We start from the raw sequence: 27,119 nt of genomic DNA on the forward strand, positions 1-27,119 counted from the left end.
AGCCATAGCCACCAGCTATAGTGCTCTCGTGCACCCAGTCCTGGGAGGGCCTCTTACCACAACCCCATGAAAAGTAAGTTCTGTTGTTATCCTTGCTTTACGGAGGCAGAAATTGGGTCTCAGAGAAGTTAAGCTGATTGCCCGGGGTCACACGGCTGTAAGTGGCAGAGCTGCCCAGAGTCACTCTAACTTGCTGGGGAGGAGGGGGTCCACTAGGGCCCTCAGGCCAGCCTTGCTGTGGCCTCCATTCATTGGTGGCTCCCGGCTCCTTACCAGGTGGCCCCCGACAGGCCGGTGATATAGCTGGCACAGTTCAGGATGTTCAGCTTCTGCAGCCCCAGCAGGTGGCCGTACATGGCGGTCATGGACCTGGCCCCACCACCAGTGGCCATAATGGCTATCAGCGGTACCTGGAGGCGCACAGGGGCAGACGATTAGGGAGGGTTCCAGACACAAGCCTGGGTGGAAGGAGGGTGAATGACAGACAGCAGCTTTGAAAGTCTGGAGGAGGAGAGGGGGTTGGCCACAGAGAGGGGGGGAGGGCATTGAGAGACTGGAACACGCCCTAGCCCCCGGCAGATCTGGTGGGTCTAGAACTGGACCTTAGCTCCCAAGGCTCTGGAACCTAACACAGGGCTTGGCAAATCACAGGAAGTCCTGGCTGAGGAGTTCTTAGCACTTAGTCCAACCCCCTCAGTGAACAGATGGCGATGCTGGGGTCCAGAGGGGTGGCCGGCTGGCCCAAGAACCTAGCGGGGATGCACTTCCTCGGGGGTGGCAAATTGGCATCCTTTGTAGACAGATTTGATATTAGGGAACCAGGCCCTGGCCTGGGACATGGTAGGTGCTCAATGGACACCGTATTTGCAAGGGCAGGAGGAAACGAACTTTGAAGTGGGGAGGAGCAGGGTTGTCAGCTCAGGGTTGACAGAGGTTCAAGATGCCTGTGACGTTTCCCTAAAGAGAGGAGGAGGCCCTTTGTAAAGACTGACCCTGTTTTCACTGGAGTGGGGCGGTAAGACGGTAAGACGCCTGTGTCAGCAAAAGCCCGACCGCAAGCCCCCTGGAGGCACGAGGTCTCGACCGTGGCTGTGGTCAGCCTGGGAAGGTGGGCGCTCGGGGGCTGACCTGCTGCCCAGGGGAGTGCGGGCCTTGTCCACGCCAGGGAGGTGGCAGAGGCTGACAGAGGCGCCTTTGCCCGCTCCCGTGGGTCCAGGGGTGGCCTTGGGAGTGGGCGTCCCTTCTCTCCAGTTTCAGCTGCTGTTACGCCTGGGGGGTGTTTATATGAGGATACTTGGGGGAGCTGGGACTTGGGTACGAAGTGCTGAAGGCTTTTGGGTTGGGATGTGGATATGGGAGGTGGTGGAGCTTAAAATCTTTTCCTTGTTGGGGAGAGGAAGCCACTTTGTCCCTGGGTTACCTCAGGCTCTGCCCGAGGGCGGGAGGAGCAGCTGGGCCCCTCCCTTTCCCTCTCCTTTCTTCTGCCCCTCCCCTTGCCCTCTCTCTTCATCCTAAAATATTGGAAATAACCTGGGGCCTGGTTAAATAAATATGGTTCCTCTCTACAATGAAGGGATATGAAGCACCTGCTAATGAGGATGTTATGGGTGCAGTTATTGAAGTGACAAATGTATTATACTGCTAAACGAAGACCAGCTTATAAAATGGAATATAGAGCATGGTTCCATTAAATATATATATGACATTGTAGAAAATTCAAGAAGAACATTCACCAAAATGTTGACCATGGTTATCAGTCGTAATTCTTATTTTCTTCTGTATGCATTCTATATATTTTTTTCTGAAATTTTTGCAACGAACAGAAAAACTGAGATGTTATTTGAAAAACTCCGTGTTTGCATACTGACTGAGCACTTAGTATGGGAAAGGAAGCATGAATACTCAAATCGAATCCCATCCAGCATGGCCCTCACCTGAGCACCTGGAGCAAACCAGAAAGGCAGTGCGTGGTCTCCCTGGGACCGGGAAGGACGTGGGGGCAGCTGGCAGGGTGTGGCGTTGGAAGGACAAACACGGCTTCGAGTGGGCACTGGCCCAGGCTGGCCCCAGGCGAGCCCGGGCTGGCAGAGCTCTGCTTACCCACCTCGTCCGCCTGCAGGTCCTCCTCCAGCTGCAGCACCTGCTTCAGGGCCTCCGCTACCACCGCCTGGCGCTTCTGCAGGAACTCCAGCTCTGCCTGGCACAGGCTGAAGCCCAGCCGCACGTCCAGCGTCTCGGGGCTGTGGGGAGGGAAGGCCCCGGATGATCAGGCCTGTAGACTCCGTCTCCGTGGAGGAGACGTGCCCGGAGGGTCAGCTGGACCTAGGCTTGGATCCTGGTTCTACCACGTGCCGCCTCAGGGACCCTGGGATTTGGCGTTCTCGTCTGTAAAATGGGGCTAGTTATGCCTAACTCTTTGCAAGGTCTTCAGCTCCAAATGAGTCTTGTCCAGCACAGTGAACAGCTATTCCACAAAGTTAACTGCTGGTACTTACATGGGGCTCCTCGAACCCCCTGCCTCCTCAGCAAGATCTGGAAAGTGCAGGAAGTCTTCCCCCAGGGGCCTCCTACAGCCCAGGCCAGGCATGGGTGATGAGGGGCCCTGGGATCCCTTTGGCAAATCCCTCTGGACGAGGCTCTACAGTACAGGCTGTTCTGAGCTAGACAGACAAGGTCCCTGGTGCTACTGAGCTCTCATTCTTCTGTTCCCAGAATAATAATTTTCCTGTGTGTGCCTAGAGGGCAAAACCCCTTCACATCCCGGATCTCACTGGGTGTCAGCCCCACACACCTGTGAGGCAGGTGGGCAGGAGCTGCTAAACCACGCCCACGATCTGCCTCCTTTTATCAGTCCCTTTGCTGAACAAGCCCAGGCTCCTGGCCTGGCGTTCGGGCCCTCCTGACCTGTCCCGCCTCATAGCCCCCTACCTCTGGGAAGTGGCTCATCAGGCTCTCAGAGCCGCTGGGAGCAGCCCCATCTCTGAGCCTTTGGGCAGGTTCTTGCCTTCACAAAAAGCATCCTCTTCTGCCCATCTACATCCCCTCGTGCCCCGTGGCCCAGTTTGCCGGTGACTCTAGGTCTACAGACATCGGCAATTTCCAACTTCAGGCTTGGCTCCTTCATACAGGGCCTGGCCAGTCCTCCCACCACTTCTCCTTATCTCACACAGGACTACAGACACCACTGTGAGGAAATAACTCTTTCCTTTGGCCTCAGCAAGGAATGAATAATATTGTGATAATAATATTAATCAGCATTTTCTAATTGTCCCACTTGCCAGACATTATTGAGTACTTTACATGCATTCTCTCACTGGATCCTCAAAGCCACCCAACAATGTACAGTATTCTTGTTATTGCTCCCAGTGTACAGATGGGAAAAACTGAGGCTTAAGGAAGTTAGGTAATCTGACCAAAGACAAATAGCTAATCAAATTGCAAGTGGCAATTACAGTCCATTGATTTTTGACGTGGGTGTAAAGCCAACTCAATGGGAAAGGAATTGACTTTTCAACAACCGGTGCTAGGACAACTGTTTATCTACATGTAAAAGAATGAAGTTGGACCCCTATCTCACACCACATACAAAATTTAACTCAAAATGGATCAAAGACTTGAGTGTAAGAGCCAAAACTATAAAACTCTTAGAAGAAAACATAGCATAAATTTTATGACCTTGGGTTAGGCAGTGGTTTCTTAAATATGACACCAAATGCACAGTAACAAAAGAAAAATCAGATAAATTGGATATCAAAATAAAAAACTTTTGTGCTTCAAAATACACTAGCAAAAAAGTAAAAAACCCACCTGTAGACAGGGAGAAAATATTAGCAAATCATTTAGCTGATAAGGGACTTACATCCAGAATATACAAATAATTCTTTTAATTCAGCAATAGGAAAATAGCCCAATTAAAAAACAGGCAACGGGAGCAGATGTGGTTCAACAGACAGAGCGTCCGCCTACCACATAGGAGGTCCAGGGTTCGATACCCAGGGCCTACTGGCTCGTGTGGTGAGCTGGCCCATGCGCAGTGCTGTTGTGTGCAAGGAGTGCCGGCCTGCGCAGGGATGCCCCGGTGTAAGGGTGCCCCCCATGCAAGGAGTAACCCCTGCTCAAGGAGAGCCATCCCACACGAATCTGCGGCCCACCCAGGAGTAGTACCATGCACACACACAAAGCTCACACAGCAAGATGACGCAACAAAAAAAGAGACACAGATCCCCAGTGCCTCCTGATGAGAATACAAGTAGACACAGAAGAATACACAACGAATGGACACAGAGAGCAGGCAATGGGGGGAGGGGGAGAAATAAATAAATAAACCTTAAAAAAAATAGGCAAAGGGCTGAAGAGACATTTCTCCAAAGAAGATATACAAAGGGCCAATTAGCACATGAAATGATGCTACATTCTACATCACTAGTCATTAGGACAACATAAATCAAAACCAAAGACACCACTTCACATCCACTAGCATGGCTCTAATAAAAAAGACAGATAATAGGTATTAGCAATGATGGGGAGAAATTGGAACCTTCATACGCTGGTGGTGGGGAATGTAAAATGGTGCAGCCACTGTGGAAAACAGTTGTCAGTTCCTTAAAAGTTTAAATGGAGAGTTGCCATACAATCCAACAACTGTAGGTGTAAATTGAAAACATGTCCACACAAAATCAGAATGTTATAAACAAACATTTATAGCAGCATTATTTATAGTAGCCAAAAAGTGGAAACAACTCAAATGTCCATCAGCTGATAAATAGAGAAACAAAAGCCCATATAAGGGACTATTATTCTGCATTGAAAGGGAATGAAATGCGATACTTGCTACAATATGAAAGAGCTTTGAAAACACTGTAAGTGAAAGGAGCCAGGCGCAGAAGGCCATGCATTGTATAATTCCATTTAGACGAAACGTCCATTCAGAAAAAAAGCAGTTGTTGCCTTGGACTGAAGGAGTAGGGGGGAAATGGAGAGTGACAGCTAATGAGCATGGGGTTTCTTTTTGGGGTAATAAAAATGTTCTGGAATTAGAATAAGGTGATGACTGACTCTGTGAATATACTAAAAAGTACTGAATTGTGCACCTTAAGAGGGCGAATTTTATGCTATTTGAAACATATACCAACAATTTTGATATTCAAAATAAATATTGTAAGTAGCAGACCTGAAACCCAGGTCAGACACTGAAGCCCAGGCTATCAGTTTTTGTAATTCCACGCCTGGCAACAAAGACGGGTAAAGAGGAGGTCCAAAGTGAAAAACCAAACCAAACCATTAAAAATAAAGACGAGGTTCAATTTGAGGCCATTCTATTTGTTGCTGTGCTCAGGGACACAGAGAGAAAAAAACATATTTACTTAATGCCACATCGTAACCAGAAGCCCTGCTCCCCAGGCTTTCTCTGGAGGGGGAGGGAAGTAGACGCAGCACCAGCAGGAGTTACCGCTTGTGGTTTTAGGGCATGGTGAGGAAAGAAGGGTGCGGAGGCCACCTGGCCTGGCAGGGAAAGGGTGGTGCTGTCGGGCCCTGCACTGGCCGAGGCCTCTGTCGCCCAGCTGCCCCTCCTCCCTTCTCTGGAGCTCTGCCACCCGCGGCCTGTGGGCTCAGCCCAGGAGCAAGAGCCCTAGCAGGGGAGGCAAATCTGGGACAGGGCAGAAAAGATTTGCTGAGGCTCCTACACCTTTCTATGCCACAGTGATTGGGGAGGAAGTAGAGCCCCAGCTAGGATTTGGGGGTGGGGAGGTGGGAGCATGAGAGCTGGGTAGGGACATAGAGGGAGGGCAGTTATGGCAAGTTGCAGCCCATTTCCTAGCTCCTTTCCAGCACAGCAGCTGCCCCCAGCCCTGGTGTGAGGCATGCCATTCCTCCCTTGACCCTGGCAAATGACATCCAGAAAGTCGGGGGAAGGACAGAAAGAGGTACTTTACCAGTCTGCAGACATCATGTGTAATTCACAGTTCTCGTCCTGGGAAACCAAGAGATGACAGGCTTGTCAGGGATGACAACTCAGAGCCACGTGTTCCCCACCAAAGAAATGGAGACACGGCACCACCCACCCTGATCATTCGTGCCCGCCTGCTGGCCCGCTCCTGCTTCCACGCCCTCTCTTGGGTTCTATGCTGTAGCTCATCTGTCTCCTGCCCGATACAAGACTCCCCTGTCCTGCCTGGGAAAGACCCCCATGAGCCCCCGCTCCTCCCAGCCCCCATGTCCCCAGCTCTCCCCATCTCCCAGCCATCAGAGCTCCGGGGCCCGCTCCCAGTCCCTCACCAGAGGCCGTGTGAGCTCCTGGTCCTCGGGGAGACAGTCGAGGGGCTGGCAGAAAGGGCCATTCCTCTTGTGCCTGCAGCAGCAGCAAAGCTGGAAGGATGGGCGGGGTCTGTGAGAGGGGTGGGAGCTCCTTGGGCAGTCCCCGCCTGCCTCCACCCCCCACTGCCGCGCCTCATACATCACAGCTCCAGTGGCTCTTGGGCACCTCCACATACATCTGGGACTGGAAGTACTTGGGGTGGTGGAAGCAGGCAGGCCTTGGGCAGCAGGGCTCCAGGCAGGGCGAGAGGCGCAGGGTGTGCTCGAAGGAGTCGGTCACGGTCACCAAGAGGTCCTTCTCTGCAGGAGATGACAGGAGGGTTGAGATTCTGGGGGCCAGGTCCTGGGTCCCATGGAGCCTCTCTCCAACACCCCCCGGCCCCTACTTGTTCCAGCAAGAGTCTAACTGCAGGTGCATGGGCTTTAGAATCCCCTGGGGCACTGGTTAAAATGCTGAAGCCCAGGCCCCACTGCAGAGATTCTCATTCTGTAGGCAAGCCATCTGTACTTTAACAAGGGTTCTGAGAGATGCTGACAAATGTGAGAGCATCCTTTGGACTAGACCTCCTTGGTTCTGCTCTGCCAGGAGACACCCCAAAGTTACCCGCCCACGGCAGAGAAGCAGGTCTTCACCATACTGTCACCACACTGTCAATTCGGGGCTAGAGGCCTCTTTCTCCCTCCCTCGTTGTGGGGCCATGTTGCTCTCTTCCCCTGGGACAAGGCTGGAGAAACTTTGCATGGGTGGGATGGGGTGGGGTGGGGAGATGGGGAGCCTCATATTTGTGGAGCTCTCAGGTTCCTCCCAGTTATAAAATGCTGTAACTCCCCATGAATTGTAGTCTGGCTAGAGGAACGGGACACAGCTGGAGGAACCCTGACCACCCACCTGGTGGGCTGACCCCTGCATTAGTCCCAGGGGGGCCCTGGTCCCAGCAGCCATGGGCCATGCCGCTGTCCCAGCCCTAGGGCACTTGTCAGACCTGGGAAGCTCCGAGAGTCTTGGGGGTGCCAGGAAGAAGGTGTCTTTTTATGGAGCAGGCTGGTTCCCAGCCCCTGGGACTGGGGGCATTCTGAGGCATCTCAGCCACACTTTCGGTTCCCCTGAGCCCAGGGAAGCCCCGGGCCAAACAGACTGATGCTGACAGGGGACAGAAGCAGCTCTCCCTCCCCCTAAGCAGACAGAGGAGGTCCACCGGCTCACGTTTCCCCCTCTTCCTCCGCCTCTTGGATTCTGCGTGAACCTCCAAGCAGGAGACTTGCCGAGACTGTAACAGAGGAATGGAGGACCACTGAGATTCTGAGCACAAGCCGTCCCTTCCTTCATCCAGGCCAAAGAGAGCAGATAAACTCAGTGCTGGTCTGACTTTGGGCCGACTCCTGGGGAGCTGACTGTACCCTCTGAACCCCGTTGAGGCATGGCAGCTTGTGAGAGATAGAATAGCTGAGAATGAACCTGTCCTGTAAAATCTAGGATGGACAGTCAACATTTATTAGGGTTTAGATTTTCAGCTGAATCGAATCAGAGGTTCGAACCTGAGTCTCAGCAGATTAGTCTAAAATAAAAAGAAGGACCGTTCAGCTCGGGGCTTTGAAAGCGAGAACACACAATGAAATAGCCTTCTCAAGAAGCAGAGGCAGGTCAGATTCCTTTACCACAAGCTCCTAAAGACTCTGATTTTGGGAAGACAGGGGTTCTCCTGAACTTGGGGGCACTGGAGCTTCTAATTGAAATAGGTATACCAATAGCTGAATTGTGAAAATCCCTTTTTAATACTTAAATTGTGCTTGTAGAAAGACTGGGGTTGTGGGGAACAGGACGGGGCTGAGTCTGGAAGAAGGCTGCCTCCAGTGGGCGTTTTCCATGGGGAGGGTCCCGAGAAGAGGGTTCATTTCTGTGGGATATGGGCTATTGGGCCCGGTGATGTCCCAGCTACCCCTTCTCCAGGTGTGGGAGCCCTGCGTGCTGTCCCCACCCCTGCCTGCGCCCCACTTGGCTGGCTTCAGTTTGTCAGGCTCCTCGCAGGGCTCAGGAGGGGCAAGGGCCCAGGCTGGGCCCAGGGCTTTCTCTCACAGTCCTGTTTCCCCTGAAAGCAGCAGCTGCATGCAGAGGAAGCTGGAAGGACAGTTACCACCAGCACGCCGTTGGTGATGAGGGTCTCAGGTGGAAAGGGACTGAAAAACAAAATGAGAGCCCCTGATTAGTTATATCCTTGATTGACTTCTCATGAAGAGGACAAAGAGTAAAAGCAGTATAAATGGGGATGATCGTGTAATAGCATAGCTGTTCTTTCTGTTTCTCAGGCAAAATGTTGGCTTAAGAAACCTAGATTTGTAGGTTGCCAAGGAGGAAAGCGGCATACATTGTTTAGGATTTCCAGGGGAAAAAAATTTATGATTAGAAGTAGAGATTTCCATTACAAAAAAAAAAAACTGTATTTTACAGCCAACCAGTTGCAATTGCATGGATTTACAAGGATAAACAATTTGTACGAAATGGCTGGAGTCCACAATTAGATCGTACTGTAAACAGTTCTGGTAACAAAAATGACCTATTCTGTGGCTACTTAATGTACGCATTTAGAAAGTTCTGACCAACCAGATGAGTGTCTGGTGAATGTCTGAGCTAATCTTCCTGGGGTTAAAAAACCAAGAATATAAGTCTCCAAGGTTACAATTAGCCAGCCTCAGGGTTCCAACAGCCTCCCTCCCAAAATCAAGCCCAAAGTGACGGGGTCCCCAAATTTATTACCAATTTTGGCTTGTTTAATGTTGCAATCACTTTCTAACTCAAACTAAGGAGGGTTTTTTTGATCTCTGGAAGGCCCTGTCAAATCATGAACCAGAAGGGAGAGCTCCAGACTGGCTTCAGTAAGAAAAAGGTAAAGTTGATTTTAATTTGTCCACCAGCTGTTAATGGGAAGGAACCACCTCAAAGAGGACTTCCTGAGCCTCTTGACAGCCGGTTCTCCAGATGGAACTGGACGGCCCTCTCAGGCTATCTCATGCCTCTCGCCCTCCCAGGCCCCAGGCCAGCCGCAAGTGCAGGAGGGCTCAGCCCCACGGGGTGAAGACACAGGGAGGAGGTGGTAGATCTCAGGGTTCACAGGCACACTGCCCGGGGGGCTGGCGTCCTCTGCGCAGGGCCCAGCTCCTCTCCCTCACGGCCCCTTCCTTCCTCCTCTCTGTCCTTTTCTCCTTCCTATCCTCTGAGACCCAGTTCTGCCCGAGTTGCCAACATGGCTATATTTTCAGTGCCCTGGCTCATTTCCCTCATTTAAAATGATGGGAAATACCTGTCCAGATGGGCCCGAGCCTCCCATGGCTTGTTTCTAGAGCTGGCTGGAAGGGTTGGGTAGCTTCTGCTGTAGGCCAGGGTTCAGGGGTGTTTGTTCTAACAGTTCTGGGTCAGGGCGGAGACCCCTTGGTCCTGAGGTCTTTTCTCAGCTGGGCCTCAACTAGACTTTTATTACCATGGCAGCAAGGATTCTTCCCAGAGGTCGCCCTCGGGAGTGCAGGGAAACTGAGGCAGGTTATTTGGCGGAAGCGCCCATCCTGGCTGCACAGTAGACTCACTTGGGGATGAGAGGAACGGGTGACTAGGGTTGGGACCCAGGTGCTTACGGCATTGAGGAGCTCTGAGCGATTTGGATGCTTGGTGAGGGGTCCAGTGAGCATGGTGCCAGGAGTGAGTGGGAGAGGGGAGGACGGCTGAAGGGTGGGCCCAACACCAAGATCCTTTTCCTCGAAGCTACTTGGGGGCTCAGGGGAGCCCTGTGGGGCTGGGGCCTACTCACCTCTCCTCCAGCAGGAACTCCACCTCCAGCTCTTCCATGCCCTGGCAGGGGGAGGAAGGCAGGGCAGCTGTGGGCCCGTGCACACCTGCTGCTGTCCTGTAGCAGCTGGTCTACTGTCATGCAGTGGGGCCAGCTGTGCCCCGTTATCGTTACCCCCTCTGCCTCCCTGTAGCCCGAAGCCTTTGACATTAGTTATATCACTGAAAACCCAGGGAGGTGGTCAGGATATAGAGTCGACCCCCAGCCCTACCATGCAGACCCCTCTGTCCCGGGACATTTCCTTTTCATTGTCTATCTCCAGCTTCCCACTGCTCTGCTGCCTGCCCAAGGGCTCAGTGCCTGGGTCAAGGGAGAGCTGATATTGCCTCCAGAAACTCAACTTCCAGGGCGAGGAGCCCCCTCCCTCACCTGTTCCTTCCCACCTCTCGCTATATAACTGCAGGCAAATCAGGACCTCAACTGGCCTTACTTTCTCCCTTGGTTTGTAAGTTATATGAGGGCAGGGATGTTTGTTCCTTGATGGATCCCTGGAACCTAGAACAGTGCCCCTGGCCCATAAAAGGCACTCAAATACTTGTTGAATGAATGGATCTATAACATTGTCATCCTTTCCAGTTCAGACTTAGTCTGATTTGCACATTTGCCCTCCTTCACCCTTATCCATTCCCTCTCCCCTGGGGCCATTTCAGCAGTAGGACTCAGGGGAAAAAAGGGGGAAGAAAAATTAATCTATCCATTTAGTAAGGTAATTGGTGGTAGATGTCTTAATTGTGCTTTCTCATTTAAGCTTCACACGACCCTGTGTGGTAGGTAGTGTTATTGTCCCTGTTCTACACATGAGAAACAGAAACTGAAGAGGAGGTGGTTAATTTTACCAGGTCACACAGCTAGTAAGCAATTGCTCTGGGATCTGAACCAGCAGCACCATCTTCCTGACTCAGCTGTGTAGAGAGGAGCCTGCGAATGGCATTGTGAGAACAACCAGCTGCTCCTCATGGGGCAGGAGGCCTTAGGGCCTGCTGAGGGCCTGGGCACCTGCACCCACCTCTGGGTTAAGTGGAAACTTCACGTGGGTTTTCTTTCGGAAGCAGAGTTTGGAGAGGTCATAGAGAACTGTCAAGAGATGATCGTCTGGTGTCACTGTGTCTTCATCACAGATGCTCAGCTCTAGCACATTCTAGAGGGGAAGGGAGGAGGCAAGCTTGGTTACCGTAGTTGCACCACTCCATTTCCAGGACCATGGAGGCAAACTCAGCCTCTGAGAAGAAGTAGGTATGGGGGAGGGGGGCAGCACAGAGGTTCCTTCTCACTGTGAGAAACATTTGTAGGGAAATTAATCAAGGGAGGAAAGTGTCTATTTCCGCCTTTCCAGCTAACGGAAGCCTTCCTGTCTATCTGCTCTGATTTTGCAAGCTTGGCAAGGGCCTGTGAAGTGTGGACAGTCTTTGGCAAGGCCCCTACCAAGACAATGTGCCCAGCATTGGGAGTGCAGGAGCTAAAGACATCGCCTTTGGTGCTAGAAAACCCAGATCAGGGACATGAAAGTCTTAACACTGCAGGGAGTGATGTGGCAAAGATTAGAAGGGCTCCGATACTCAGTGGGTTGGGGCAAAGTGTTTGAATTCCATCCTTCAGCTCATCATCCCCTAATGAGGCCTCAGGGATGGGCCCACAGGAGCACGTCAAGAATTGAGTAGCTTCCCTGCTATCGGGTTGAATTCTGAAGCCGATGGTCTTGGATGGAATGCACTGCCTTGAAGGCAAGGATCCCAGGAAGTGTAGGGTGGGGCTGGATTTGCACCTTGGATCCTTATCTAGTGAACATAAGATGATTCTGGGGGTTCCCAACTGAATGAGAGTTGTTGACCTTGTTTAGTTACTAGAAATTCAAATGTGTCTCAGAACCAACTCAACAGCCTCCACAGTCCTGAAGACAAATGAAACCCAAATTCTGAGCCCCACAATGAAATCCTCTCTCCCTCACCAAACCCATATATATGATAGAAAAGATATTTTAAAATAATAAATATAAATCTCATCTTGAAAACACAAAGGACTTTTCATGAACCAGAATGGAGAAACTTCTTTAGAATATGGAAGCAGAAAGCTGGAGATTTCAGTGCCTGAAGAATGGGATGATGCCTCTAAAATGAGACCAAATTTGTCTCATTTTGCTGAGGTTGCCACAACTCAGGACACTCAAGGAAGAATTCTCCCTGAGAACTGGACTAAGAGTTGCCATATAGCTGAAGAATCCAGTATCATGAAACAATAACTCAAGAAATGAAAGAACATACACCCAAGGAAACAGAACTGATAAAGCAAACTGAAAAGGACTGAAGAGGGAAGCAGACGTGGCTCAACTGATAGAGCGTCCGTCTACCATATGGAACATCCAGGGTTTGATCCCCAGGGCCTCCTGATCTGTGTGGTGAGCTGGCTTATGCGCAGTGCTGCCGCAGGCAAGGAGTGCCATGCCACGCAGGGGTGTCCCCCGAGTATGGTGCCCCATGCACAAGGAGTGCACCCCGCAAGGAGAGCTGCCCTGCATGAAAAAAGTGCAGCCTGCCCAGGAGTGGCGCCGCATACATGGAGAGCTGATGCAGCAGGATGACGCAACAAAAAAGAGATGCAGTTTTTGAGTGCTGCTGGATAATGCAAGCAGACTCAGAAGAACACACAGCAAATGGACAAAGAGCAGAAAACGGGGGTAAGGGGAGAGAAATAAATAAAATAAATCTTTTTAAAAAACAAGAAAGAAAAGGACTGAAGATAGAGAAAAGTCTCTGGCTGGAATTAGACTGGTCTTCGGCCTAGTGAACAGAAGACTCTTCTCCTCTATGCATTTTTCCTGCTTGCAACATGTACTGGAAGGTACTAGACACGAATTGTTTTTGACCAAGAACACCCAGACTTAGGAACAACTGGATAGAAGAACAAGATAGACAAGAAGGAAGGCAGAAGGATAAGTAGACTCAGAGAGGAACAAATATGAGACAGGAAAAAGGAAGTAGTCTGTGAGAAAGAGAAGAGATAGGTTGGTAGAAGAACAAGAAGTGGGTAGATAGACATAAGGACAAATTAGAGAAGAAGACTAGCAGGCAAGGAGGGGAATAGAAATGCAGGGAGGACAGACAGGTGCAGTCCTCCATGTCTCACCTTCACTTGGCTCTGTATCTGGAAATTGAAGGCTTCGTCCCACTCTGGGTTTGGACAGTTGGAGATGGTCCTGGTCCTAAGCTTCTCATTAGAGGCAGTAGGCAGCCAGAGGCTCACGAAGCAGTCTGTCTGGCTCACTATTCAAGGAATACAAGGTGGAAGGAAAGGGTGAAAAACTAACCCAGGTCCAGAAAGGAGAGGGTGTGGAGTCAGAAAAGAACTTCATGAAAGGCACTTCCAGAGCAAGGTCCCAGCTCAGAGTCAGGTCCTCTCTGAACCCATGGATCTGACTCTCCAGAGACCTTGGTCCCAGAGTCCTGTGAAGGTTATAGGCTAGAGTTAATGGGTTTCAGGTCCTCTGACCATTCCCACACACAGATGACCTCTGACTCTTATCAGAAGCACCCTGATTCTCTGAGTAAACACCTACTGGTTTTGGACAAGGAATGGCCACATGGCTCCCTTTCTGGTGGAAGAAGACCGGGGAGCACCAACCCTAAAGTGCCTTAGCTAGGGGTACCAGGGAAGCTAAAGTAGGGTCAAACTCTTCCTCTGTGCTGGGAAGAAGCAGGGATTAGGACAGAAACACAGTCTTCTGTGAGTCTATCAAGAATGGCTCCAATGGGAAAGGGCTTGGCTGAAACAAGCTATTCAGAAGGATCTAGGACCAGGGACCACCACCTTCATTTGGCTTAATGCCTCAGCTGCACCTGGTATGAATCATACCTATCTTGGTCCCCCAACATGAGAAGGTGGTTCAAGAAACCCTCCAATCCATAGTTAAATACTTTTTTTTGACCCTGTTCTAAAGAAACAACCCAAGTATAATGTTTCTGGATGTGCTCTGAAGGGGGGTCACAGGTTTTGGCCACAACAGGCCCTCCCAAGGTGGAGGAAGTCCCTCCAGGTCTTCAGGAGGGAACAACAGAAGGGATAGGGTAGAAAATAGTAGCCCAGCCTGGCTCCCCTCCTCCATTCTACTTGGGAGGAGAGAGAGGTGCCATGACTCCTGGTCACAGAAAAGAACAGGAGTCCCAGGAGTCTCTGTGGGGCAGGAGCAAAATGTGAGGGACCTGGGGTGTTGTCCTTGACTGAAGTGTCTCTGACTCATGGGGCATGATCATTTAATCCAGACGAAAGAAAACCAAACCCCAACAGAATCAAAAGATGATGACGGTAGGCCATGGGGGCAGCAGAGGGCGCTGGAGCCTGCAGGGATGGGCCTTCTGAAGGGAGACAGAAGGAAGGTGGAGACAGGACGAGGGTAAATCTCACCCATGTCTTACAGTCTCTGGGAAGGGAAATTGAGGCAGAACCTCCTCCCTGAGCTTGGAACTTGCCCCTCAGTCTAGGGATGTCTGAGTTGGGAAACTCTGGTTACTATTCTGGTAATTTGCTGGGGAAATTCCCAGGGTGCACACCAGATGAGTAGAAAGTGGTAAAAATCAATACATTTTCCAGTCTCAGGGAGTCCTCTGAATAGGAAAGGTGGTGTGAGGATAAGTTTTGTCCTGGTAGACCTGACTGAAACTAGTTCATAGTTATTACTAATAATCACCAATGAGAGTGAGACAGGGCTTGTCCCCAGGACTGACTTAGTCCTACATTGTCACTACACGAATCAGAGTTAGTAACCACAGTTTGCCTCACAAGCGTCCCAGAATTACGATTTCATTGTGATTTATGGTTAATCTCATGGTTACTCCCACTGAGTAAAGGTGAGAGGATACTGTCTTTTGGATGCCATAATGATCATTTAACCCAGACAAAAAGAATGACCAAAAATCCAACAGAATCAAAAGAATACGATGACCTCATCATCCTCGCCTATCCTTTCCAGGCCCACCCTGTTCCTCCTCACCGTCAAGGAGTGTTCAAGCCAGAAACCAAGCACCCTTGACTCTCACACTGAATCAGTTTAACTCCTTAGGTCTCTTGAACCTACCTACTTCTCCCCATCTGCAATGCCGCTGCCTTGGTGCAGACCGCCGTCCCAGACCGGGGTTCCTGCTGCTGCTTCTCAACTGGGCTCTTTGTTTTCTGTTTTGTCCTCCTCCATTCTTTTCTCCCAAGAGAAGCTGGAGGGTTCTTTTTAAAGGATGGATCTGACCATGTCACTCCACATCTTAAGATCTTTCAACAGCTCCCCACTGTCCTTTGGAAGGAGCCCCAACCACTCAACATGGCAGTCCCTGCCCACTTCCCTAGCCTCAGCCTCATCTTGCTACCTTCCTGATCACCCCCACCCTTGTCCTGCCCCCAAACACACATACACACGTGTACACACACACAAACACACGGTTATGCTCTTCTAAGTCACTTGTAGGTCCCAGGGGTGCCATGCTGTCCTCTACATCTGTCTGGAACACTCTTCTCTTCTACTTCCATCCCACACTCCTGGTTAGCTTCTTCAGGTTTCAGAAAGAACCTCCTCTGGGAAGCCTCCCCTGACCCCTCCAGCAGTCTGGGTGAGGCCCCCCTTCCCCCCCCCCCCCCCCCCCCCGCCGAGCACTCTGCTTTTCTGTGGGTGGAGCAGTCACTAGGCTGCACCACATGGGTAGGTGGACTCATCTGTCCCTACCAGAATTCTAAACATGTGAGGGCTGGGACCTTGTGTCTCCCTCTAGCCCCTGGAACATAGTGTGTAATCACAAGATAGTCATTGAATAAGTAAATGAAGGGAAAAACCCAACTTCCTACCATAGGGCAGTATTGGTCCCCCAGAAATTTGGGGTTGAGTCACTGTAGGTGTATATAAGCAAGATGGTATGTCTAATTGCTCTGCTGATAGGGAGATTCACCAAGGACCTGCTCAGTCGTCTTGGACCCCTCCTTCTGGGCCTGGAACATTCTCCTCAGATCTGTCTCCTGCAGGCAGGCTCCCCACTCCCAACTCAACACCACTGATCCTGTGGCATATGCTTAGCATGATTTGATGCACCCTCTAAAATAGCTTTCCTATCACTAGTCCATGCTTAAACTTTTCCTATTAAATAAAATCTCATATTTTTTTTTTTTGGTCTAAGTCTCAAATCTCTAGTCAAGATGAAAATACCCCCGGAAGAGATAGGATTGATCAGACATCCATACTTCAAGCAGTCATTTGTTTTCCTGCTCCTTTGCAGGGAGCTACTATTTTATTTTGTCTTTAAGATTGGGAAGGAGAGTGGAACCTGGAAGATTATCTGGGGAGGCGGAGATGACTGGAAAAGGATGGCTGGGGATGAGCAGACAATCTGGGCCAAGCATCCATGACCCAAGGAAATTTTATGAACTGAAGGGGACTTCCTAGGCACAGACAGGTTCTAATCCCTGTTTCTCATGGGGTGACAGAAGCTTGGTCATCTGAATGATGTCTCCTTTCCTGGAATGTGGGTGGGAAAACTAAGCCAGAGAATGCAGCAACACTGGGGAGCCTCCAGGACTCTGGAGTCCAGGTTGGGCCTACCTGTTCCTCAGGGGAATGGGGAGAACATAAACGAGGGGGTCCTTGAAGGAGACTGGGTACCCCTAAAAGGCAGCCTGGAGGCCAGAGATGCGTGTGGGGAAGGGGACCGGGGGGAGGTAGACCCCGACCTCAGCCCTGTTCTCGGACCACCTCCCTTCCCCACCCCCTCTGCCTGTGGAATCCACAAGTGACAGGTGTGTCAGGGAGATGACAGAAGAAAGGGCCCTGGGCAGTGGACAGTGGGAAGGTCTGAGCACGCAGATGAAGGCATGCAGAGAGAGAGCCTGCAGCAGGGGATTTGAGGGCTTGGGACCTAAAGGAAACCCAAGGAAGCAGAGTCCTGAGGGGAGTGGGGTGAACTCTGCCAAAGAGGGTGAAGCATCTGAACGACCCACCGCGGGGTGGGCAGAAAAGGCCCAAGAGGCGCCACACACCCAGGCCCAGGGGACACTTCCAGGTTCCTCAGGTCGCCAATTCCTCCCGGCGCGGGTGGGCTGGGAAGGCCCCGAGAGCCCCGCGGAGAAGTCCCTGGCCCCTTGCCGGCCTCTTGTCAGACACAGGCCCAAACTTGACGCGCAGTGGAACTGCTCCCGCTGGCATTTACTGTGGGCGCCTCGCCCTGCCCGAGGCTCAGCCCAAATCCTGCTCCCAGCTCGTGCTGGTCCGGGGCCCCGCCCTCCCCGGGGCCCCGCCCTCTGGATTGCTGCCACAGTTTCCTATCGAGTTTTCCAGCCTCTCCCCATTGCACTGGACAATCTGCATATGGGCTCTCTGGAAGTCAGTCCCTTTCTCAGGAACTCAGGGCACCCTATACCTTAGTAGGCATTGGCTCCCTCACCTGCCTGGCATCCCCGCTCTCCACCCACTGGCCCAGCCTCCTCCTGGCTTGGCCCCGCTACTCCCCAGCTCACCAGACCTGGGATCAAACCCTGCCTCTACCGTGGGCGCTCATTAGCCCCTCATCTGTAAGACGGGCCTCACGATACACTACCCCTCGGGTTGTTGGGTGGACCCTGTGGTGTTTGGACGTCCAGCCCCGGGCTGACCCACAGCAGGTGCTCAGGAGGTGCCTTTGGACACTCACACCCTGCCCCTCTCAGACCCCAGGCCCTCAACGTAGCTGTTCTTGGCCACTCCCAGCTCTCAGTGTCCTCTCCTGGCTCTAAGTTCTATAGTGACAAAATTAGAGTGCCGTCTTCTGTTATTCTATAACCACTTTGTGCCTAGATGTCTCCTCTTGTTAGAGTGTATGCTCAGACTCATGGCTTCTGTGCCTTCTCTGCCCCCTTTAGGGCACTTTCTATGTAATGGCACAATGCAGGTACCAGGGGTACCAAGGAGAAGAGCCAGTCAGAGTCCCTAGCCTAGCCTGGTTGAATTCCAGGGTGAGGGCAATGGACTGTAATAGAGCTTTGGGGGAAGACTGGTGGCCCTTGGGCCCCTCTGCAGTGTCCCCAGTGAATCGGGACTCCCACACGGTCTTGGAGCATGGACCCCTCAAGAGAACAAGTAACACAGAACTTTCTCTTCCTTGCAGGACAAGCTTCCTGTCTGATGGGGGAGAGGTGAGGGTAGCACGGGGAGGGCTTTTTGATTCTCCCAACCTTTTGAAATGCTACCCCGAAGATGGGTATGTGTCAGGGAATTCTCCTTTTCTAGATGTCTTCCTTTCTTCCTGAAGCCCAAGGCTTCCCTGGGCCCCGGTGGTCTGAGAATGCAGCAGGAGCTGGGGTGAAGGGGAAGTTAGGGGTATAAGAAAACACCACACAAACAGCCCTGGGGAGTCAGACCACTTCGATGGGGCTGAACTGGGGAACTGGGCACTAAAGGCTTCTGGCATGGACCCCAGAGCCTAATTTGGGATTTTAGGCTGAAACTTGGCTCCATGAGGCCTAAGGAACACTTCCTTCCCCTTGTAACCTCAAGCCCCTAAAATCGTGATAGAGCAAGGGGTTCCAGGTGCAGGAGAAGCCAGTGCTCCTGGAAAAGGGTGCTGGGAAGGAAAGAGTGAGCTGAGCAGAGCTCTCAGACACGGACACAGGACAGGTGCTAGCCGCGCTGAGGCTAGAGCTAGAGTGAGGCACAGAGAGAGAATGCGAACCTGGAAAAATGTGTATGAACTCCGAAGCCCCTGAAATACGCTGAAATACCACCCTCGTGCAGGACACACACCCACCCCCCGCCCCTGTGAGCATTTCTCCAGCCAGGACCTCTCTCCATCCCAGCCACAGAGGCAGAGAGGGAGGGAAGCAGGGGAGGACACTCACCTATATCAGCCTGACGGACATTTTTCATCCGGATGATCCTCACTGTCAGCAGGTGGCACGGAGACAGCTTCTTCTGCGGGTGGAGAGGACAGTGGACTCACCCTTCAAGGATCACCCCAAGGCTAATGCCCCTGGGGACACTTTCCCGCCATCACTCCCGCAACTTGCCTGCTTGCATCACAGCAACCCTCATGCTGCTCTGTCAGTGTCTGCTTGGGTGTCTGTCTTCTCACCAGCCTGGAAGGTCCTAGAAGCTCCTGGGAGCCTGGGACTCTGACTGGCTTTTCACCTCTGTACCCCTAGTACCTGCAGCGTGCTGGTCTATAGAAAGTGCTTAATAAATGTTTGTTAAATGAGTCCTAAGGTGCTTCCCTTGCCTTTCTTCACTGACTGATTCCTTACTGATATTCCCCTCGTCCGACCCCACGTGCAGAGAAAAACGTCCCTGGCTCACCCAGATGGCTCAGGAGGCACACGGCGGCTTGAGGGGCACAGCCCCTCATCAGGCGTGGACGCCAGTTCACTGGGGCTCCTGTGTCAGGTCCTCGCCCTACGGAGTGGCGTAGCCCCGGCAGCATGGCATGGGCTTCCTGCCTCTCCCATGGGCCCCTTCCCCAGAGCATCCTCCCCCAAGTCTTTCTGCTCATTCTATTTCCCCCTTCCAGTAAGCGATGGAGGCTGCTCGCCTTTTCTTTGTTTCTTGCCTGAGATGTTTGTGAATCTTGGCTCCTCAGCAGTGACCTCTCCCATGATTCCCAAATCTCAAGCAACCCCTGAGTTACTGACGATTCCTATCAGATGCCTCTGCTGATAACACCGAGCCCTGAGGCTTCTTCCTCTCCCACGGTACCCCATTCCCCATACACCTGCTGGTTTGGGTCTGATGTCTGTCCCTCGGATCTCTTCCTGGGGTTCTTGCCACCATCTCAAGCCCCAACACCTTCAAGTAACCCCCCAAGCCCTCCCTGGGAGGGGCAGCACCTCCTTCAGGCGCAGCATTCCTGCCCACCCCTCCCCAGCTGCCCCATCAGCTGCTGCTCTACCTTTTGCTCCCTGGCACCCCATTACTTTCTGTCCCCCAAGATACCCTTGAGCTACCTCTCATGGCCTCACCAGCAAAGTGTCCCCAAATCATCTTTTTCACCTGCCGAGGGACCACAGCTCTCTCCCCAGTCCCTGCCTAGTGCCCTGTGCCCTCTGCCTGTGTTTAAGTCTGGGGGAGCCCTCTTGCTTCAGCCCCTCTCCTCTCCACCTCGGCTCTTTAATGGTTGATCTTCTAGAGCTCAGGGACATCTGGATAGAGGCTGGTTGTTCTCTGGACGGTTCCTGCCCCATCGCCCTTAGGTTAGTTCTCCTGCAGCCTCTACATGGATGGCCCATCCTCTCTGGTCCCCTTCCTTGCAGACAGGACTTTTGAGCACCCACTGTGAGCCAGGCCCTGTGCTTCATGTGGGGAATCAGGCATGACTATATGGGGGAAGGACAGAGAGTTCCCTTCGCACTGACGCAGATGGCCTGGACAGGGAGGGTGGCTCAGCACATCCCGCTTGAGAAGCCCCAGGCCAGCTGGCCCAGGTTTCTGTGGGTCCTCACACCACTCTGAGCCGGCACACACTGGAATCCGGGTGCTTCACACTTGTCCTGCCCCGGTGGGACTTCCCTGCTTGAATCCCAGGATTTACAGCCCTCTCCTTGAGTGTTTCACCCAGGCTTGATGCGCCTTTGTCATCGTCCCCTCCAAGTCCATGCCCAGGGCAGATGTCATTGGACTCCCTCAATTCACCAAACGTCAGTATTTATAGAGGCCTCTGAATTATTAATAAGACCCTTCCCACACCAGACCACATATTCCACTCCATGTTGCTAGGACCACATTGTACCTTTTAAAGAGGATGCAATTCTTCTCCCTTTAAAACAGCATTGGGGTTTTTGGGGAAAAGCATGAAAGTATGAAGAAAAACAGAGTCCTAGTTATCACACTAGAGACCATCACTATTATCATTGTGATGTGTGTCCTTCCAGCCTTTCCTGGGCTTATTTCTAACCAGCAACACCACAGTGATGATTCCGGAAAGGCTGGGAGCCTCAGTCTCTGAAATAATCATGGATGTGAATTTCAGAGTATCTCTTTTCAGTCCCCTGACAATTGCCCCCAAACCAGAACAAAAGTCAAACTGACAGTCGTATATAGGACTGAGGATTCCTTTTGTGAGACTAACTGTGTAATATCAAATACGTTCTTGGGAGGAAGCGGATTTGGCCCAGTGGTTAGGGCGTCTGTCTACCACATGGGAGGTCCGCGGTTCAAACCCTGGGCCTCCTTGACCCGTGTGGAGCTGGCCCACGCGCAGTGCTGATGTGCGCAAGGAGTGCCCTGCCACACAGGGGTGTCCCCCGTGTAGGGGAGCCCCACGCGCAAGGAGTGTGCCCTGTAAGGAGAGCCGCCCAGCGCAAAAGAAAGTGCAGCCTGCCCAGGAATGGTGCCGCACACACGGAGAGCTGACACAAGATGACACAACAAAAAGAAACACAGAGTCCTGGTGCCACTGATAAGGATAGAAGCAGTCACGGAAGAACACACAGTGAATGGACACAGAGAGCAGACAACGGGGGGAGGAAGAGAGAGAAATAAATAAAAAATAAATCTTCCAAAAAAAAAAAAACTTTCTTGGCCAATCACTTGCTGTAACAGCATTCTGTTTTGAAGCTGGTAACTCAGGTCAAAGCCCATGCATGCTACGTTCTCTCCTTGGTTCTAGAAATAAGGCTATGGGCTTGAGTACGAACCCTCTGGGCACTGCAGGGTTCTCACTTCTCATCCCCTCTCTGGCAGGGTGGGTGACCTGGTGAGGAGGCAAGGTCAGGCTTCACACCCAGGAAGAGTCTCATTCTGGCCATCCTGCTTTCTCAGTTAGAACCTGGGGGCGGGGGGGGGGGGGGGGGGAGGGGCTGGGGGCAGGCACCAGAGGCCTCGGCCTGGGCAGAGGTGGGTCCTGCGGGATATTTCATAGTGTTTAAGGGCTCTGAAGCCAAGGCCACAGTCCTCGCAGGCTGTAACATTCCTTCTCCTGCCAGGAAAAGTTCTCTCCTGTCATGTAGCTCTGGAATCTTCCAGTGGGGATGACCATTTCATCCTACTCTGTGCAACTCAGTAACAACCACGACCTCAGCTAGCCCTGCTGCGCGCCTGCCATGTGTGCGCTGTGTCTGTATTATTTTACTTAATCATCACGACAACCATGAAGCAGTTATTATTAGCCTCACTTTACAGATAGAGAATCTGGGGGCAAGAGCTTTGACCTAGGGCACTCAGGTAGAATCAGAGGAACCCAAGTTTGAATCCAATTCTATGAAAACCTGAACCTTGGTTCATAACCAGCACTATGCTCTCAAAACTAATTTGAAAACAACATTTGGCAAACACGAGGGCAAGTGCTGCTTGCCCTCATCTCCTCTTCCTCGGACTTCTTCTTTTAGAACCTGTTTTGCCAGTAGATTCCCCTTCTTTCCATTCTGAATGTCCCCTTCCCACCCTATTCCAAAGTCCAAAAGTGACCTCAAATCTTTGACAGTCCTTCTACTTCCAGTGCTCTTATAAGTTACATTTCTATGGACACATTCCATGGTCTCCCCCTTTTTAAACAGCCAGACCCTATAACTACAATCTCATCAGAGCCTTAAGGGTCCTTGGAGAAGTTCCCACTTTCTAGTAGCCCCAGAGAGTTCCTTTGTGGTCTACCTTGAACCTCAGATCATACCTTCTAGCTCAGGAAATTCCAGGAGAGCCTAATTTCAAAGCACTCTGCCAAGTGCTCTAACACTTTTCCAGCAGGAAGAGGAAGCCTGGGAGAGGGTTTGTGAGACCTCCCAGAGGGACCATGGAGGCAGGAAGGCAGCAGGAGCTGAGGCCGGAGGCCCAGGTGCAGGCCAGGAACTGGGTTGGTGAAGAATGAACTTCTTGGATTAAAATGAATGTAGATATTTTGTTTCCGATATAATCAGCTCAACCGGAGTGGTATTAGAGATTAGTAAAAATTCATGGCCCCAGAGATAGTTGACATGCCATAGAAAGATGTAATAGGACAAAGCCCAGTGTCTAGGCCTGTTGAGGTGGGAACCAGAATACGGTGAAATTACAGAACTCAGGTCTGTGGACTAGCTTGTGGTGCCGTAAAGGTCAAAACGCTAGGGATTGGCACAAGCCCGACCCTGGAAGAGGATGCCCTGGTTGGGGCTGGGTATTGGAGTGGATGGCAAAGTACTTAACAACAGGCAAGGCTGGTGCAGGACTGCTGGGCGGCAGCACCGGAGTCCATCTTTTAGCCAGTGGTTTGTGGGGGCGTCAGGAGCATCCTGGGGTCAGGACGCAGGAGCACTCAGGGGCTTGGAGCTCAGGGCAGAAACTGTTGGCCAACGGCACAAAGCATATTCGGATACTTAATGACCAGCACGGTCCTGGGACGACAGTCTGGATCGCAGTTTTCTGCCACGAGAGGCCCAGGGCTCAGGGTGCAGGCCATGCAGCCACTGTGCTCCTGCCGGGCTTTGGTCCCTGGGGTTGCTTTTGCCAGGACAACCTCCTGAACTCTCCATATTCCCAGGAGGAAGGCTCTGTTGACTCCAGCTCCCTCTCCCAGCTTAGTCTCCACTTTTCCCCTACTTAGGACAGGGGTACCTCGTCAGCTAGGATGGAGAAGGCGCTGCCCTAGAATCTTCGGATTGGCTGCTATGAAATACAGTGCCGCCTCCTGCCATCCCCCAATTTTATAGATAGGACCTTTGAGGGTAGGGTGGGGGCCAAGGTTTATCAGCCTCCTCTTGCGCGCCAGACACTGACTCTGTGCTTGGTACATTACAGGAGCTCTTATCTACCCTCCAACCACCCTCCAAGGAAGGTATCATTATCCCTGCTTTACAGAGATTCCATCTCCTCCAGGACGCCACAGGCCTGAAGTGGCAGAGCCAGGCCTCAGGTGCAGGTCTGCCTGACTCCAGAGGCGGCACTTGGCACCGCGCCCGGCGGTCCCACCAGGAATGAACAAAACTGGTTAAGCACCATGCGCTAGACTGGCTGATAGCAGAGATGGAAGGAAAACCCTCAGCTCCCAATTCAGGGACTTTCCTTGACCCCAAGAGTCTACTTGTCACCATAAATCAGTGGGTAGAACGTTTGGTCACAGATGGGCCCCCAAGGTCAGGCTCTGTGGGGGTGAGGAGGGTCTGACAACCACATTTCGGAAGTGGGGGGTCTGCTGCCCATCCTCCGGCCACACATCCCCTAGCCAAACCATCCCCCCTGGTGTGGGTGCCTGGAGAGGGGCAGCCAGCTCTCAGGGAGCCTGGCGGGAATGCCCCTGCCCAGGACTTCTGGGGGCAGGCCTGGCTGGTGCGGCCACCTCCTCCTCCCTGGAGAGCTGGGTGTAGCCACTAGCTCCTTGCAACACCCCGGTCAGAGCTTAGGCCAGCCTGGCAATACCTGCCAGGACGCGGGGCCCTCCCTAAAAGGACATCATTGGGGTGGGATGTCTGACTCCCAGGGGTCCTCCTGGGCCTGAGAGGGCCAGGCCCGGCTTGTGGAGGGGCTCCTGGAACCCCGCTCTGCCCTCGTCTCTCCCCTGCTTGAGACCCCCGCATGTCGGCTCCACGTTCCCGCGGTACAGGCTTTCGCAGCCCCGGTTCCTGCAGGCTCAGCCAGACCAGAGAGGCAGGAGCAGTGCTCCCCCCAGGCCCCGCCGCACACCCCACCTTGGAGTCCTTAGAGACAGAACAGGGGTGTCTGTCCCCCAGCCCAAAGGGACAATCTCCAGGCCCTGAGTGACCGCGGCCTGGAGCCTAATGAGAAAGCGGTCGCTGGCCTGGAGGAGCTAGCTAACAATCCCCTGACAGCAAATTGGAACACTGAGGCCGTCGCACTCTTACCTAGATGGGAAAACTGAGGCAGAGTTGGTCTAGACCATTGGGGTCTCCCTGTGAGGTCATGAGGAATTGAATGGACCCAGGAGCCCTGACCACAAAGCCAGGCGAGTCGTTCCTCGGCTGACGGTGGCAGGTGGGTAATGTTACCCGTCCCCACCACACCCGTACCACACACTCGCACGGCACGGGAGCCGAGGACACCCAAGGGGAAATACCCACCTGCCACTAGGGCAGGGTAATCGTGGATAACCGTGGACCCTCCCAGGGCAGTGCTGAGCATTTTCTACCCCTGGGTGCCGGCCTGACCCCAGGATGGCCCTGAGTTACTCATCGGTGCCTCGTCAGCCTGTGGGTCCCTCAGCGGGGCCATCCGACCAGGAACCCTGGCCCCACTGCCCCTCTAGGGGCGAGGGAGCGGCTCCCCAGGCTGAGGCACCCCACGTCTCTGGAGCGTGCAGGGCCCGCCAGCCCTCCTGGCACCGTCTCCGGCCCTCACCTCCAGGCGTCTCCTGCCCTCACCTGCAGGCGCACACCTCCCCGCCCCGCCCCCAGCACTGCTCCCTCACCTCTGAGGCACAGCGGGTCGGGGGCCTGTCTTCTGCCCCGCGTGGGTCTGGTGGGTTGGGGGCGACCCAGGCGGGTATCTGCTTCTGGAGCATCGCGGCAGCTCTCCAGCTGGGTGGCAGGGGCAGGAATTTATGTTCTGACTCAGAACGCGGTGCTCCGCCCCGCTGGCTGTCTCTTGGCAGGGGCTGGGATCCTCTGCGAAGTGATTAAGGTGACAGATAGGGGCGCCCGTGCGTAGATCTCTCAGCTCTTCAGCTCGTGGTGTTGGCAGCAGTGGACTGCAGCCCCCAGGGTCAGAGCAGCCGGGCCCACCAGGGGCCCAGGGGGTGGCAAGCAGTGGATGCCGGAAGCTCAGGCCCTTCTGATTAGCCCGGCCGTGGTTTGGGAAGCCCCCTTTCTGCAGTGTAGAGGGCTTCCAGCTCAGAGGTGGCCCTCTGGGAATGGGGCCCTCCCTCCCAAGTCCACGTCAGTTCCCGGGCAAGGTGTCCCAGGAGCTGGGGGCAGGGGCCTCCTGGAAGGCAGGGAGCATCTTCGGGGCCCCCAGAGGAAGAGGCTAAAGAAAGTCAAGAAAGTGGCCCGAATCCTTGGCTCAGAGAGGGTCAAGAGCCACTGCCTGGACCCTCCGTCCTGGGTGGCCAAGCGGAAGGTGGGCCCGGCCCCTGCCTGGTCTTGGGGCAACTAGGAGGATGCCCGGCCCCGCCCAGCCGATCCCTATCTCTGGACAGGCCGCGGGCCCACTCGGGGGGGCCTGACAGACGCTGCCCCACGCCCCTCGGCTGCCCAGCTGGGTGCGCTGGGAGTTTCCTGCCTGAGCTATTGCCCCGGGTGCCACAACCGGCTTTTCTGGCCCACAGGATGGGATCCGGAGGCAGGGCTGACTTGGTCTGCATGCAGGGATGGAAGCCCGTTGACGGCACCTGTGCGCTCCCTTCACGTGGGCGGGGAGGGGGGGCGGATGTCCTACGCCCCCCCCCCCCCCCCAGAGCACTGCCCCCTTCACTTGGTCTCCTCCCAGCTGGCCTTCTTCTCTACCATCTACCCCATTGCCAAGGACACAGATTTAGCACCCAAGCTCCACAAATTCAATTTAGTTCACATACTCAGTAAGCACCTACTGTAGACATGCTACTAAAAGAGGAAATCCAGTCTTGGAGCTGCTAACAGTCCAGCTGGGGGGAGAGCCATGCATCCAACTCCTCAGAGACTCAGAGCTCTGCATCTTCCTGTGATAGTAGGGGATATCCTAGAAAGACCAATAAAACCCTTCACGTGTGTAATTGGTTTATGGACCTCTGTCATTCAGCTAATAACTGACTAGGCAGCTGAAAAGATGGAAAACGGATGCCAGCTGGGGAGGCAAAGTCAATCTGAGAAGGCTTCGTGGAAGAGGTGGCATCTGAATTAGGTGTTGGAGGATAGACAAGATTTCACCAGCCAATGATGGGAAGGAAAGGCATCCTAGGAGGAAGGAACAGTTTGAGGAAGGGCAGGGAGGCAGGAAAGGTGCGTGTGCTCAGGGAACAGCAAGTGGCATCACGTCTGAAGAGTAAGTTGTATGGAATGAGCTATAAGGGGTAGAGGGTGGAGTACAGGGGTGGTAGAAATTGGGCAAGGGGTGGCTTTCGGGAAAATGAATCTAGCGAGATAGAT

General features: G+C 53.0%; 1 protein-coding gene across 1 annotated transcript in view; it reads right to left on the reverse strand.

Annotated features, from left to right (window-relative positions):
* The window catches only part of PLA2G4E (phospholipase A2 group IVE), a 38,185-nt gene extending 12,624 nt beyond the window's left edge, over positions 1-25,561 (reverse strand). The window contains exons 1-12 of the mRNA XM_058293993.2: positions 25,469-25,561; positions 18,987-19,059; positions 13,272-13,408; positions 11,158-11,289; positions 10,113-10,153; positions 8,448-8,490; positions 7,520-7,583; positions 6,455-6,615; positions 6,277-6,366; positions 5,934-5,971; positions 2,105-2,240; positions 274-410 (exon numbers count right to left, since the gene is read on the reverse strand). Of these exons, the coding sequence (XP_058149976.1) occupies positions 274-410; positions 2,105-2,240; positions 5,934-5,971; positions 6,277-6,366; positions 6,455-6,615; positions 7,520-7,583; positions 8,448-8,490; positions 10,113-10,153; positions 11,158-11,289; positions 13,272-13,408; positions 18,987-19,059; positions 25,469-25,561 (1,145 nt within the window). The remainder of the gene's footprint in view (positions 1-273; positions 411-2,104; positions 2,241-5,933; positions 5,972-6,276; positions 6,367-6,454; positions 6,616-7,519; positions 7,584-8,447; positions 8,491-10,112; positions 10,154-11,157; positions 11,290-13,271; positions 13,409-18,986; positions 19,060-25,468) is intronic.
* Between the last annotated feature and the right edge of the window lie 1,558 nt (positions 25,562-27,119).

This window comes from Dasypus novemcinctus, chromosome 3 (assembly GCF_030445035.2).
Source record: "Dasypus novemcinctus isolate mDasNov1 chromosome 3, mDasNov1.1.hap2, whole genome shotgun sequence".
Classification (NCBI taxonomy): domain Eukaryota; kingdom Metazoa; phylum Chordata; class Mammalia; order Cingulata; family Dasypodidae; genus Dasypus; species Dasypus novemcinctus.